The sequence below is a fragment of the Lissotriton helveticus genome, chromosome 8 (genome assembly GCF_964261635.1).
Source record: "Lissotriton helveticus chromosome 8, aLisHel1.1, whole genome shotgun sequence".
Taxonomy (NCBI): domain Eukaryota; kingdom Metazoa; phylum Chordata; class Amphibia; order Caudata; family Salamandridae; genus Lissotriton; species Lissotriton helveticus.
The window spans coordinates 1,551,456,450-1,551,470,077 of NC_136069.1; the positions used below are offsets into that span (position 1 = coordinate 1,551,456,450).

Sequence of the window (13,628 nt, forward strand, 5' to 3'; positions counted from 1 at the left end):
TGGAATCTCACCTCTTTGCAAATTAGTCCAGAGTTATGGTTCTGTTGAGCCACTTGTAGAAACCATGGTGATAAAAGATTTGCACGGTGATATCCCTTTTAACAGGAAAATTATATTGCTTTGACCACCATAATTCCATACATATTTGTAATTAAATTAAGGAATACTTAACATATGCCTTGTGGGAAACTTATGCTCACGACAGTAGATCTGAGTTGGTTATGGTGAAAAGCTTGTAGGTCTAATTGGTTCATTGGGAACATTTATGTCAAAAGGCTTAGGCCTGATCATCTTATTATGAAAATTTCAAACAAAGGAAATAGAAATGCTTTATATATCTCACTGAGCTATTTTATGATGATTTAAACATGAGACTAGAAGCTGCATATGTATCTCTCCAGCAAACCTCGTAACATCCAGCGTTATCTTTAAAGTATTACACCTTTAGCCTTGTAGAATCACCTATATCTCTGCAGCTCGTACATTACCCTCCCTCCTAGAGATAAATTAAATTACAGTCGGGTTTGTGCTACTAGTTAAATGAGACAGAACCACTTGACCATCCAAAGTTATCTTGATGGCAATGTTTTGAGGACAGATATTGTAAACAAAAGTAAAGCGGCTCAGTGATCACACGCTATCACACGTATGTCATGGTATCCATCTTTCTTAAAGTACTGTTTCCTATTATTATGACCATTTTTGACCTTTATATATTTTATCTTTAGGTTCTGAACTGGCATGGGGTGTTCCTGCTGGAGTGTGGTGAACGTGAGTACCAGGCGGAAGATGGGCAGTGTGTACCCTGTACGGAGTGCCCGCCGGGGCAGGAAGCTGATAGGGTAAGTCAGACCGAGGCGACACAAAGTGCCTGCCACAGTTATTCCTCATTCTAATTCCTAAAACAGGAACTGAAATAGTGAGATCTCAGTTAGTTCTGTTTTTTCTTGGGATTCTGGTATGTGTAGTTTTGTGTTTACCATTAAGAATGCTGCAGTACATGGACTGCAATGTACAGATGTGTTCAGGACCCCATGAACCATACACATTTGACATTTTGGGTTCTCTGATCAGACTAGACAGTGTCCCTGGTTACAGGAGGGCCAGATAACTGGTCCCTGAGCAAATCGGGTTCGCGCAGGGGTCGTAAAATGAAGTAGTGCGAACTTTACTGCACCTGGTACTTACTGGTGGGGATAAACTCTGCAACAGTTATTGTCCCCTTTGTACAGATTGGCAGGTCAGACCTGCCAACATTCACTTCAAGTGGCAGAGAATACCATGAAAACGTCAGTACGTGTGGATTTTGGTGCAGAAACCTCAAAAATCAGCTTGTGATGCCACATCTGGAAGGATATCAATGATGGACCTGTTAAATTCTAAGCCCCAGGGTAATTACTGTTTTGTTTGTAGAAAACAAACAGAACACGCATTTCTACTAACAAAATATAACATGGATAAAACAGACAGCTCACACTCGCACACAACACTAAAACCACATAGCTTGAAAAGGATACAGCATCAACAGCCACAACTCAAAAAATTGGATAATGGAAAAACATTACCCCAAAGTCCTACGGCCCATGCACCCACAAACAGTGGTTGAGTACAAAGTTCTTTTGCGGGGCATACCTTGATTTATTCAACCCGAAAGAAACATACCCAAACACTTCACTGAATGATAGATTATCACCGACCAAATACAGTGACGACAAGTATCATGACGCCAGCCGTCTGGAAGGACGCTGCAGCTTCCGACAGCACTACCGGCCAATGGGTTCGGCCATAGTGCTCAATACAAGTAATTGTAACATAGCATTACATAATGTATATTGTATGCCAACTCCAGGGTTAAAACAGTGGACTAGCAGCAGGGTTGGTATCGGTAAGTAGCCAAGCATCTACCTCACTCAGACAGAACAGGGTATTTGCGTAAGGAGTACATAACTAATAGGGGTTTCTGGACGGGCCTGGCCTCCACTCCATCAGATCCACGGTTTCATTGTGCACCTGACACAGTCTTTCGTAAATTTTCCTTGGCTCAGATGTCGAAGGTCTTCTGTGTTGGTCTATTGTTGTTCTCTGGCAGTAGTTGTATTGGGTTCCTTGTTCTGTCCAAAACATATTGTCTCGCTGCCGTACATTCCGTATCGAGCGCGCAAACACACGTGACGGAGGAATCTTCCCCTTTCCTGCCAAGTGTGAATGCTCTTCTGGCACTCATAGTATGCTATTTATATGTGTGGATAAAGGTGGTGAATCTAAATAGATTACTTCTCAAATTGCAACAAATAGAAAACAAGAGGTGATGATAGATACAAATGTATCCACATCAGAGCAGTTTCATGGAAGAGCCCATTGTATCCCCTCGTGGAAAATTTTAACCCTGCTGTGATAAAATATAAATGTAGCTTTTCAATACTCGGAGCTCGCAAGGTGCCCTATGCCAGCCATGCATAGCTCACACAGTCATGCAACATTTCCTTTGCTTTCTAGGAGTGGTAGTTTTGCTTTTCCTGTTATACATACAGAAATACAGGTACTAGAATGTTTAGGAGAAAAGTGATTTGATAAACTACCTGCAGAAAACCTAGCAAAACCTGGAATCTCTTATGGTTCTGCTCAATGAAGACTAAAACGTGCTTCGGATGCACCTGATTTACAAAAACCACGCACCAGTTAATAGAATTATCTGCCCAGCATTACGCAGCTTAGCCCTAGGGAAATGTGGACAACTTCACCTTGTCTAGGCCACATTTTCGTCACACCTTTGTGACCTGATAGTTATACCTGGAAGCTGGGTGATCGACCCAGTCAACAATTTCTCTTTGTTTACGCCATTTTATAATTCTGTATCGCCATTGTTCGAAATGTCAATGACCATTCTGCACGACAGCAGGCAAGATGAGATCAAATGTAATTTTAAACAGAATTTGGTTTTGATTGCTTCTCATAGACGTGTGGTTTTGGGACAGGCGTGGGGATGGGCTGTCGTGCCTGCCCCCCTGGCACCTTCTCGGACATCCATGGAACAGGACCGTGCCAGCCGCACACCCAATGCGAGACGGTGAAGAGGGTGCTGGTGCAGCCTGGCACAGCCACCACCAACAGCCAATGCGGAGACTGCATGTCTGGGTAAGTTGACTCTCTCGTCTGTTGCTCCACGATGGGTGCACATTAGCAGAGCAAGCAGAAGGGCAGATAGAGCGCTATTGAGTGTTTCTGTAGAGAATGCAAAAAAGGAATTGTGAACTCAAAAGAAAAGTTGATAAGACACAGCCTGGGGTGTTCACAGCTTGTCTTGTTGTTGTATGCTATTGTAGTAGTGTGGCCTGATGCTTCCAGGAAGTGGCATGTTGTTATCAGGTGCATAGGTCTGTGTGTACATACATGGGTTTGTCTGTGTTTGGATGATTCTGCTCATAGTATGGAGGAACTGGGGAATCCTCTAAGCTGAGAATCCGCCATGGGCGGAGCTGCTTGGTTCACACTGAACACCTCCTCGTCTTGCAGGTTCTACGCACCGGCTGGAGATGCCCGCCATCTTGCGGCATGCCTTCCTTGCTCCTCCGCCTTGCAGGACACCTCTGGATGTGAAGGTTAGTTGAAAACGAAGTGCACTAAAGTACTTTCGTCCTGGGATTTTCAAGGTAGAACAAGGAGGGCTTGGACCCAGGCCATTTTTTCAGAATAATCGCTGTCTGTGTAACTGAGCGCCATTTAGATTGTTTGCATGATCAGTCATCGTATGTAGATCTGTTGAAAATCTGGCCTGGGTCTAACTCTGCTGAACCTGCATTGGCGTCCCCAGTCTTAGACCATTCCAGTGGTATATTAATGCCCGCGTCAATTCCACCAATATTGTCTCTCTTCGACTGTCCAGTTCTCTTCAAGCTTTGTTACAGTTAAAAAGGCCATCCAGTGTAGAGAAAAACAATTCCCTTTACTCTGCCTTGAATCACTAACAACGACCAACAAACGGCATTCTAGAATGTTGCTTTGTTTGGTGATGTCTGATTGGATTTTGAGATCTATTGTGACATCATTCACTCGTTGGATCACCTTAAAGGAGTCATCCAATTAAAGAAAAGCAAGCTGTTCTCTTTAGCCAACCATGAATGACAGACAATCAAGGATTTCAGAAGGTCCCTTTGTCTGGGATCTGATTGGGGTGTAAGAACTGCACAGACATTATTCACTGGGTGGCTGATTTGATGAGCGCTTCCATGTTGGGTGCCATTCTCCACCGTAAGACTGAGCGTTTCATTCACCCAAAACAAGAGGCTTCCACAAGTCCTAGTACCACAGGGCACCCTACTAGGCTTTTCAAGTTATTGCCCTGAATAGTTCATAGGTACAAATGCTCTGGGCTTTCATACTATGAATTGTCACTCCTGCTTAGGTGATAGGACCGGTCCACGTTTAAGGCCACAAGTTATCTCAAATGCTCTCCAAGAAGTGAAGTTTCTTCTTAAAGTGATGTTGGTACTACAGAAATCTGCATCATGAGCCAAGCGGGCGGCTGCTGTTTCTGTCCTCAGGTTTAGACCTCATCTGAGATGGCATCCTCCCCAAGTCTGTTCACTGACCCAGAGTCATTCGTGGAAAGTGGCCCTTTCAATTCGCCTTTTATTCAAAGAGGAGGTTTCCCATCAAAAAAGGTCTTTCTACTCCCACCAGAGCATTTGCTCAGGATAATTCTGTTCCACGGATGAGATTCATGTCCAAGAAGTTACTGCTGAACAGCACCAGGAAGCCGCCGTGCTGGAATGTTCTGCATCACTGACCCATGACCTCAAGTGCCAGGCTCTCCCTACAACTACCTCAAGCACCTTTCCGCAAACTGAAGGCTGTGGCCACCAGTACACATGCCAGGGATTCACTGAGCATAGCAGCTCTCCCGCCTCTAATATCTACATCATATCATGAGGTCTCCACGCTGCCAGACTTACACAACCGGAAAGGAGCTCCAGGGGCGGGAAAGAATGTATTGTTTTTTTATTTTTTAGTTCACCTTTCTTAATTCCATTTTCTGCACTCCCAGTTTGGCACTGAATGGAAAAAGCCATTTACAAGTAAGACGGGGAAACAAATAGACTGTTCCACCCAATCCTGAGGACCAAAGGCTGAGGTATGCACCGGAGCACAGCTGCACCTGGACAGCGGGGAGGCTGTCTTCAGTAACGGTCATTCAGAGCCATGTATCAATGTATCAAGAGCAGAACATGTCTCTCTAGTCACACTCCACAAGCTGGAGGTGGTGCAGCCATGACCCCTTTGCACTGCTAACTGTAGCAATGCCGTCGGCAGGAGGGCGGCTGTGTAGATCCTGACAGCGCTCTTGGGAAGAAGAGGGCAGTCCTACCAATGACCACACCCTCAGTAGGAAGAGGGCGGTGCTTCATGTGATGACGCCTTTAGCAGGAAAGAGGAAGTGCTAATAATCACAACCACTGACAGCGCCCTCAGCTGGCAGCGTGCAACAGTGCCAGAGGCAACCGCCTCTGCTGCAAGGGGTCAATAAAGTTAGTTCTCAAGAATCTAACTGGAATGTATCTGAAAAGGGTATTTATATTGATTAACTCAATATAAATACCTTTTTCAGATATAATTACTCTTCCGTGTGTCTCTTTTATCCTTCTGCTTTTTGTCATTGAATGTTTCCTTTATTGAAAGAAATTGTGCCGTTATCCTATGGATATATTCGAGTTAGATTCTTGAGAACTAACTTTATTGACTGATGCCAGTAAATCAATTCAACTAAGTAAACAAAATAAATCCCTTGTAGCCTTCCCTTACCTTTTACTGTTCATTGCCTATACCTACAAGGGTCAATTGGGTTACCCATTATCTCTTTATGCTCTGCTGCAAGGGGGCAATGCAACCAGCTCCTCAGAAGAAAGGAGGCGGTGCTGCCAGTGAAAGGCGCGCTTAACAGCAACGCATTGGTTCAACCCACTCCATCCTCATGCATTTGGAAGCGGTCACACCACTGATAGTTACCCTGGGCACTCTCTCTCCCAGGATTGGTTTGCTTACTATGCCAATACAATCGCCTCCCATGCATATGCAAATCAGTCTTGGCCCCGCCCCAATAGTTCATCTCCAATTGCCAGGCCACATCCTCTCTGGACAGGAAAACAAAGGCAGATGTGTTAGAGCCTTATGGGCCCTCATCAGGGAAGTGCCGCGTGAGTCCCTATCTTAAAGTCAGGTTTGGGACCCAAGTCTGGGCTTATCCCTGGCACTCAGGGCGACTCACTGAGAAGAACAAAACGTGATGGATGGAATGTTGAGTTAATCTTCACCACTTGTGATTGCTCTGGGAGCACTCCATTCCTTCATTTTTTCACCCTGGCTATGTTGTCAGCTCTGGGCAGAGACATAGACATTCTTTCTCTCCCTGATAAGAGAGGGCTCTGTTCTGCAGCTGCTAACAATAGGAGCTCTCCAAACTGATCCACTCGAGGCTGATGACATGACAAGTGAAGCATAATCCCAAGCACTACACTGGAGGCCCTTTATGTCCAGCCGCTGTCAAAGACAGAAGACGTTTCTTGCGAGCCGCACAACGTTTTTTCTTTTTCCATTCTTTTTCTTTGCTTTTACTTGTTTTCTTTCCTTTTTCTGTTTCTTTTCTCTTTTGTTTGTTTTATTATTATTATTCTTTGTATCCTTTTCTTTTTTTTCCATTTCAGAGACAATTTTGTTACAGGAACTGGGTTTTTGGCCACCAATTTCCAACTGTTAAATGTTTTATTTACCTTTGGACTCTGAGAAAGAGTGAGCAAAAATATCACTTTGCATTCTACAGAGTATTTTTGTTGTGACTGAAAAGGCACATATCCTGGTAATTATGATTGATGTTACATTGTGGTATTTTATGATCAGAAGGCGCCATTGGGTTGGCCACCACTTGAGGTCAAAGCATAGCTGGTGTTGGCCAAGAGTAGACCCGTATATGGTCAGTTCATTCAAATGTGTGTCTTCTTGTTCTCTTTAGTCCAAAGAGCAGGACTGCCTGCTATTGACCAGTCATGGTTATCTAAGGTCAGCACCAGTGGAATTAAGCGGTTGTGCAACCATGGCGATTTTCACATAATTACAGATTTGACGCATTTGCCTTACAATCCATCATCTGCTGCATAATCTGCATATTTTATCCCACAAAAAATTGCTTCTAGCCCAAACCATTCAAAAGTTACTAAAAATTATGTGACCCGTGTTGCCACCCAGTGGAAGGCCCTTTGCAAAGCAGGACTGGTCACCTTTCTGTTGCCCATTGCTACTGGTACTAGTGAAGTGCAACCAATGCCCAGGCAATGTAACCAAGTTTAGAAAGTAGTGCAATTACAAAATGTGCCGCCTTATGCTGCATAATTTGCCTTTTCTTGCCGCATATTTTACTCAACCCTGCCTCATAATTTGGCCCTCTCCTGCTGCATAATTCCAGTGGCACTGCCTATTGTTTTCAGGGGTTGTGGCCAAGGACACAGCCAGTCACTCATATCCCAATCATAATGAACAATATTTATTTTGACAACAGGTCAGGATGAGGAACTGGACTGCAGCCAAGGGAATGATTTGTGTCACTGTGTGCTGCAAACACTGGTGCCTTGTCCTTGTTAGAAACCCTGGCTCCCCCTTCAACCACACTGTTGCACATTTCGGTATCTCCCCGTACCTAGTTTTTCTACACACAAGGTTTGGGAGATCCCAGAAACAAGCCGTCGGCAAGTATTGAGCAATATGAAAAGAACAGGGCATTTATTCTTCTGTTTTCATACCTGAATCCAGCAGGTAGAATCACCTCTATTTATAGTAAATATGACAGTATATTTTGTGCTCTCAGCACAGTGGTGCATTAGGCAACCCTTCTACACGTGACTTGGTATCGTCTGCAGAAACCAACATGCATTTTACAGTCGAAAAGTAGAGCATAAAGGAGGGAGAGAATGCAGAAGATGGGCTAGCTGTGTGAAAGAAAGGAAATAGGACCCTTATAGGGCGAATCTTCTGATGGAAGAAGAACATGGAAGAGGCTATTACACACATATGGAAGGGGAATTAATGACTCAACAGTTTAAGGATAAGCAGGGATTAAGGAAAAGAGAAAAGAGGAGGAATACAAAAAGGACAATGTAGAACAACATACAGGGCAAGAAGAAAAAAGTTGGGTGGTTCGGTGAGGTAAGGTAGAGAAAAGGTGAATGGGTAAAGGAATTAAAGGTCTAAAAATGAAAGAAAACTGTTAAGAGCACTTTGAGAATGAAGAAAGTTAGAGGCAGGACTAGGGAAGCTGGAGAAATGAAGCAAGGAAAAAAGAGTTGAAGATAAAAAGAAGACATGCAAAGAAACTCCAAAGGGAGTAATAAAAGGATTGAATGTAGGGTTCAGGAAATCAATTGAGAGAAAAGAAGAGCGTAATAGTTGGAGTAGAAGCGAAGTCTGGTGAATGGGAGAGTAAAGGTGCAGAAAGACCAAAATGAGGCGGTAAAGGAAAACCAAGGTAAAAATGGTGGAAGAGGGATACAAGTGAGAAGGAAAGACATTGGAGACGAAAAGCGAATATGAGCAAAACCCTGTTCTCTGCCATCACTACCCCATTTAGGGAGATCCAATTCTTTGTGACCTTGTGATCTTAAGTCCTTGTTTCCTCTTTGCCTTGAAGGTGATTTATGTTGCCTTAAGGCACTCATATAAAGTTGTCCCTCTTTCTCCTTCATGCTCATCCCATGTCCCGGTTTATCTCTTCCACTGTAGGCTTCAGAGGTTCTCCTGATCGACCTCAAAAGGGAGCAATCTCCCTGGTGAAACGAGAGACTAAAGTGGCCATCAACGGGACGCAGACTGGTGGCCTGGAGGAGTCTGGGACCGAGTACGCCGTGCTTGCCATTGTGCCAGTCTTCTGCCTGATGGGCCTGTTGGGCATCCTGCTCTGCAACCTGCTGAAGAAGAAGGGCTACCACTGTACGGCCGAGAAGCAGCTGGACGAGGAGGCCTCGCTATCTGACGAGAAGGCGGGTAAGCTGGCACGCATCTGCCCGCAGTGGCATGGGGTTTAGAAGAGGTTGTACCTTCTGGGCCCCAGAACCTGGTGAGGAATTGTAAAATGGCTAGGAAGTGGGTAAGCTGGCACGCATCTGCCCACAGTGACATGAGGGTTAGAAGAGGGTGTACCTGATGGCCCCCTGAACCTGGTGAGGAATTATATATGGCAAGAAGATGTGTAAGCCGTCAATCGTCTGCTCACAGTGGCATACATGTTAGAAAAGGGTGTACCTGTTGGCAGGTTTGAACCTGGGCGAGGAGGGCTATCTGACAAGAAGGCGGGTAGGGAGGCACACGTCTACACCCAGTACCATAGGGGTTGGAAGAGGGTCTATCTGCTCACTGGCATGAGTGTGGGTGGGGAGGGCTCTATCTGGCGAGAAGGCCTGGTAGCCAGCACGCATCTGTACACAGTGACGTAAGGTTAGAAGAGGGTGCAATACAAAACAGAGTGGTATGCTGTTCCTACCGGACGGTACAGGAAGATGTGTGTAAGGAGAAATATTATGCTCATTGTAGGCAGGAGAACATTTCCTCCTTTCGGAAAAAGACCCTCACACACCCAGTCAGCTAGGTGTCTCGCTTCATCATTGGGTCTGCTCCTTGTCGGATCGGCGCTGCAATACCCGATCGGCACCCATGATGGGGCCTTTTAGCAGAGATCTTTTTTCCTGGCCGTTGGGTGCAGTGCGTGTTAGGGCCCTAGTGAGTGTAGATGTGAAAATGTGAGGTTAAAACAGGAAGTAGAGGTCCACTCAGAACAATTTTAATGAATGTGGCCGATCGGGTATAGCAAGCTTAAAAAATGCAGTGCAGAGAATGTACGCTACCACACTACATGCCTGGGGTACAAACATTAGATTCTCTTATTGGATCACAGGGACGGCTGAACCAGGAGTAGTGTGAGTCCCTGCCAGATACCAGCAAAGATTGATTGATAATAAGGCTATAGTTGTTCTCGTTCTCCTATGTGTGTTTTGGTCCTGGTTCCGGTTGTATGACATTACAACACATGCTTTTACCCCGCATGCCGTTACAACGCAATTTTTCACCCCGACTTGCTGTCGGGGGCACGCTGGAGTTTGGAATAGTATAATTTACTATTCCAACTCCAGTCTGTGCAACAATAGGGAAGGTGTTGGAGTTAAATCCCACACCTTATACCCCCTACAGCAACCCATTTTCGTTGGAATGGCACGCGAGGTAAAAGCATGCGTTGTAATGCATGCGTTTTAACAGTTGTTTCCCCGGTTCGCATGCTGCTGTTTGCTCTTAGTGGAGCTCTGTAAAGGGTGCTGTCTATGAGTGTGGTTTGTAGATGTTAGTTGATACTGTTGCAAAAAATATCCCTAAAGTGTAGGGTGGTGGGACACCATCATATACAAACAGCACATTTTCAAATTCGCACTGACATGCAGTTTTACTGATCAAACTTTAATGTGTGGAAATCGGTTTTCAGCAAATATTTACCATTACACATCACCAAGTAAAGTGTCTTGATTTATTTTGATCCTTTTAAAATCTTTGTTTCTATTATATGAAATACAAAAAGGTGCTTCATTTGGGCTTATGTCACCTCTGATATATTTTGAAATATTTGTACAGTACATGTTGTGAGTTACAAAAACTTGACACCTTACGTCCTTTCCTTTCACGCTCCCTGTAACCCAGCAAGATATTCAGATAGTTCACTTGACAAAATTCTCTAACTTTGCAGTATCTTTATTTATTTATCACATTTCACCTCTGTCTCTGGACATACAAAAATTGTCACGAGGAAAAAAACATTTAACCCTTTCCACGAGTCAGACGGCCCTGACGTCACAGTGGGCGTGTGCAGAGGACGGCCGTGGGCCGTCCGAACCCCGCCCACTCAATATTTCACCTGCACAACGGCGGAATTTGCGCCGCGGTCAATGGGTTAATGGTGTCTTTATTGCTCATTTGCTTTCTGAACTCAAGCATGATTATTTTGGGGGTGCTGCAGCACCCCATTGCATCCCTACTAACAGCGCCTATGTCTGCAGGGCCTTCATGTATCCCAAGTCCATGAATGAGTAGCTCAACTGCCCAGGTTTTTGCACTGCATTCTGGGGTTTGTAGTCTTTGTTTTTATAGTGGGATTAGCAGGACTAAAATTCCCACAATACAAAGTACAATACCTCGACTGGACGATCTACTGGCACATGGGCCAGGAAAACTTTAATGCCTGTACCTTCCTGGCGGTCGGGTTTGTGTAGGATTGGGAACACAAGTGGGAAATCCTTGTTTCCAGTCTCTACCACATTTTGTCTATGGTCTGAGACGACGAGAACACCTAAGCAGCCATTTTCTCTAATAGTGAAGCTAAGATGGCGTCCTTCGCCCGCTCGATGGACAGTTTCCGGGATCTGTAACTGAATGGAGTTGAGCGGAGAGAGGGCTTCTGCGGATAATGTAATTGTTTAAACATTGTTACCTTCCTGGTCCACAGCTGGGAGCATCATTTCGAGAAATCAATGTAAACAGAATTACACAGCCCCAGTAATGCTTTGCCAAACGCCTTCGAAACGTATGGATAAAGGAGTGATTGGACGCAAGGGATGAGTGGATGCGGTGGGGAAGAAGGCGTTTCTGGGCTGTTGCAGTGGAGTGAGCTGCTCTCTTGTTCTGTTGCAGGAGCTATTCATCTAAACACAGTTCAAACTATGGCCAGATACATCTGTGCTTGGCTAAGTCTGTTTCAGGTTTAGCCCCTGTGTCTATTAGCCCATGCACTAATTGCACAAGAGTAAGTGTGCAATTTTTTGTATCCCTCATTATTTGCTCAAAAGGTTACAGCAGACAAAAAGAGATTTTGTTCACAAACGACACAAAATTCTGATTTGCGAACCTGGAACGCTTTCCAGGCTGCATCAGAATGTTGTGCTATTTGCCAAAAAGACTCTTAATTAGTTTTACTTTCTGAAATCTTGTTGGCAAGCAGGGTCGGGTACTCAGTTTCCACACATGTTCAATTAGCATGTTGCCGAATATCGTCTAAGTTTGAATCCTGTTTCGGGCGCAAGCACAAATTTGCTCTTCAAAGCCGAATTAGACCCTTAATTGCAATCATGGACTTTGTCGTAAGGGCTATGGACAGACTTTCTGCTTTTAGAGAGGCTTAGCCTGGGCAATATCTGAAATGCAAACGAAGCTAGCTTTAGCTCATTTACATCACACACAATTGAAGTAAATTGGCTCCTGCCTTTTAACTCCTTCGGTGCTCATGGCAGCTCCCGGCTGTCATGAGTCACGGTAGGCGTGTGCTCATGATGAGGGGAGCCGTCAGAGCATTGCCGCTCCGCCCATGCGCTGTTAATTTCCCGCCTGTGCGGGAGAATTAATCAGTGGGCGGAGTTCTGACGGCTCCTAGCCGTCATGAGCACGCGCCTACCATGACAGCCGGGAGCAGTCATGAGTACTGCAGCCCAACCCCCCCTCGCACCGCGACGGAATTCGTGTCGTGGAAAAGGGGTTAAGGATTGGCATAATTTTTTGTTGTAGTCCCCTCATTTGTTTCTGTCTTGTCTTGCTGGTTTTAGAACTTTGTGCAGTGTAGCACTGCTAAATTGGAGTAAAGTTTCTGTGCTCCCCCAAAACACGTGCGGAGCTGTAAGTAAAGTAAGACGAAGCGCATCTTTACTCATGCCCTGCCAGTCTTTCCACTACTAATTTTGCTGGGGAAGCCATGAGTATCCACTTGACTCATCTCACACAAGCTAAATGCAGTGACAGGTAGAAAAGAGTGTCTAGGTCACACCCGGAAAAAGTAACGTCCCGATGTGATGATTGCTGTGCAGCCTGTTCAAGGGGGAAACAGTCTTTACAACAAGGTTTTTACCTTGTTGTGCCTTTACCACGCATTTTTTAGCGCAATTATGCATTTACAACGCATGCCAATACCACGCATTTAAGGTAAGTTGGGCAGGTGGGGTTCTCCCCCCAAAATACATTGTTTTTAAATCTAAAACCAATGTGTGGTATTGTAAATGCATATTTGCATTAAAAACATGAGTGCGAAAAAAAAATGGCAAAGACAAGCGATGTATTTACCTGCGTTCTACAGTCGTACAACCTGTTCAAGGCCAGGCTTTCAGGACCAGTACCAGCCATGTCCGTCCCACCGTGTGCCTGACTGATATCCGGGCATTTATACATTGTCTTCCCTGTTATAAGGCCCTTCAACTAGCTACCATATGTAGGGTGTACTTTTGTATAGCCACATATAAAGAGAAAATATACAGGTCAAATATTTATGCACCCCTAACACTCCCTGCGGCTCCTCATTACTCGCGGATTCTACATGCAGGCACATATTTTGGACACACACTACTTTATCTAGGAATAGTAACCCTAGACATGGCGCTTAGGGGACAGAAAGGGATCAGACGGCACGGTGGGCAGCTTCAGTACCGCTTGTATTTTCATGACAGTGGTGCTGCGTGTGCAGCACAATTAAATGCTGCATTTTATTGGACACATTGCAAAATACTTGTATTAAATATGAATTATGTATCAAAAACTGATAGTATATTAATTTCCACAACCTTTATTAG

At 44.8% G+C, this 13,628-nt stretch overlaps 1 protein-coding gene across 3 annotated transcripts in view; it reads left to right on the forward strand.

The window, feature by feature from the left end:
- Positions 1-13,628, forward strand: part of RELT (RELT TNF receptor) — a 183,532-nt gene that overhangs the window by 103,211 nt on the left and 66,693 nt on the right. For all 3 annotated transcript variants that reach the window (XM_078658555.1, XM_078658553.1, XM_078658554.1), the window contains exons 3-6: positions 729-842; positions 2,957-3,135; positions 3,514-3,599; positions 8,764-9,024. In XM_078658555.1, the coding sequence (XP_078514681.1) occupies positions 729-842; positions 2,957-3,135; positions 3,514-3,599; positions 8,764-9,024 (640 nt within the window). The remainder of the gene's footprint in view (positions 1-728; positions 843-2,956; positions 3,136-3,513; positions 3,600-8,763; positions 9,025-13,628) is intronic.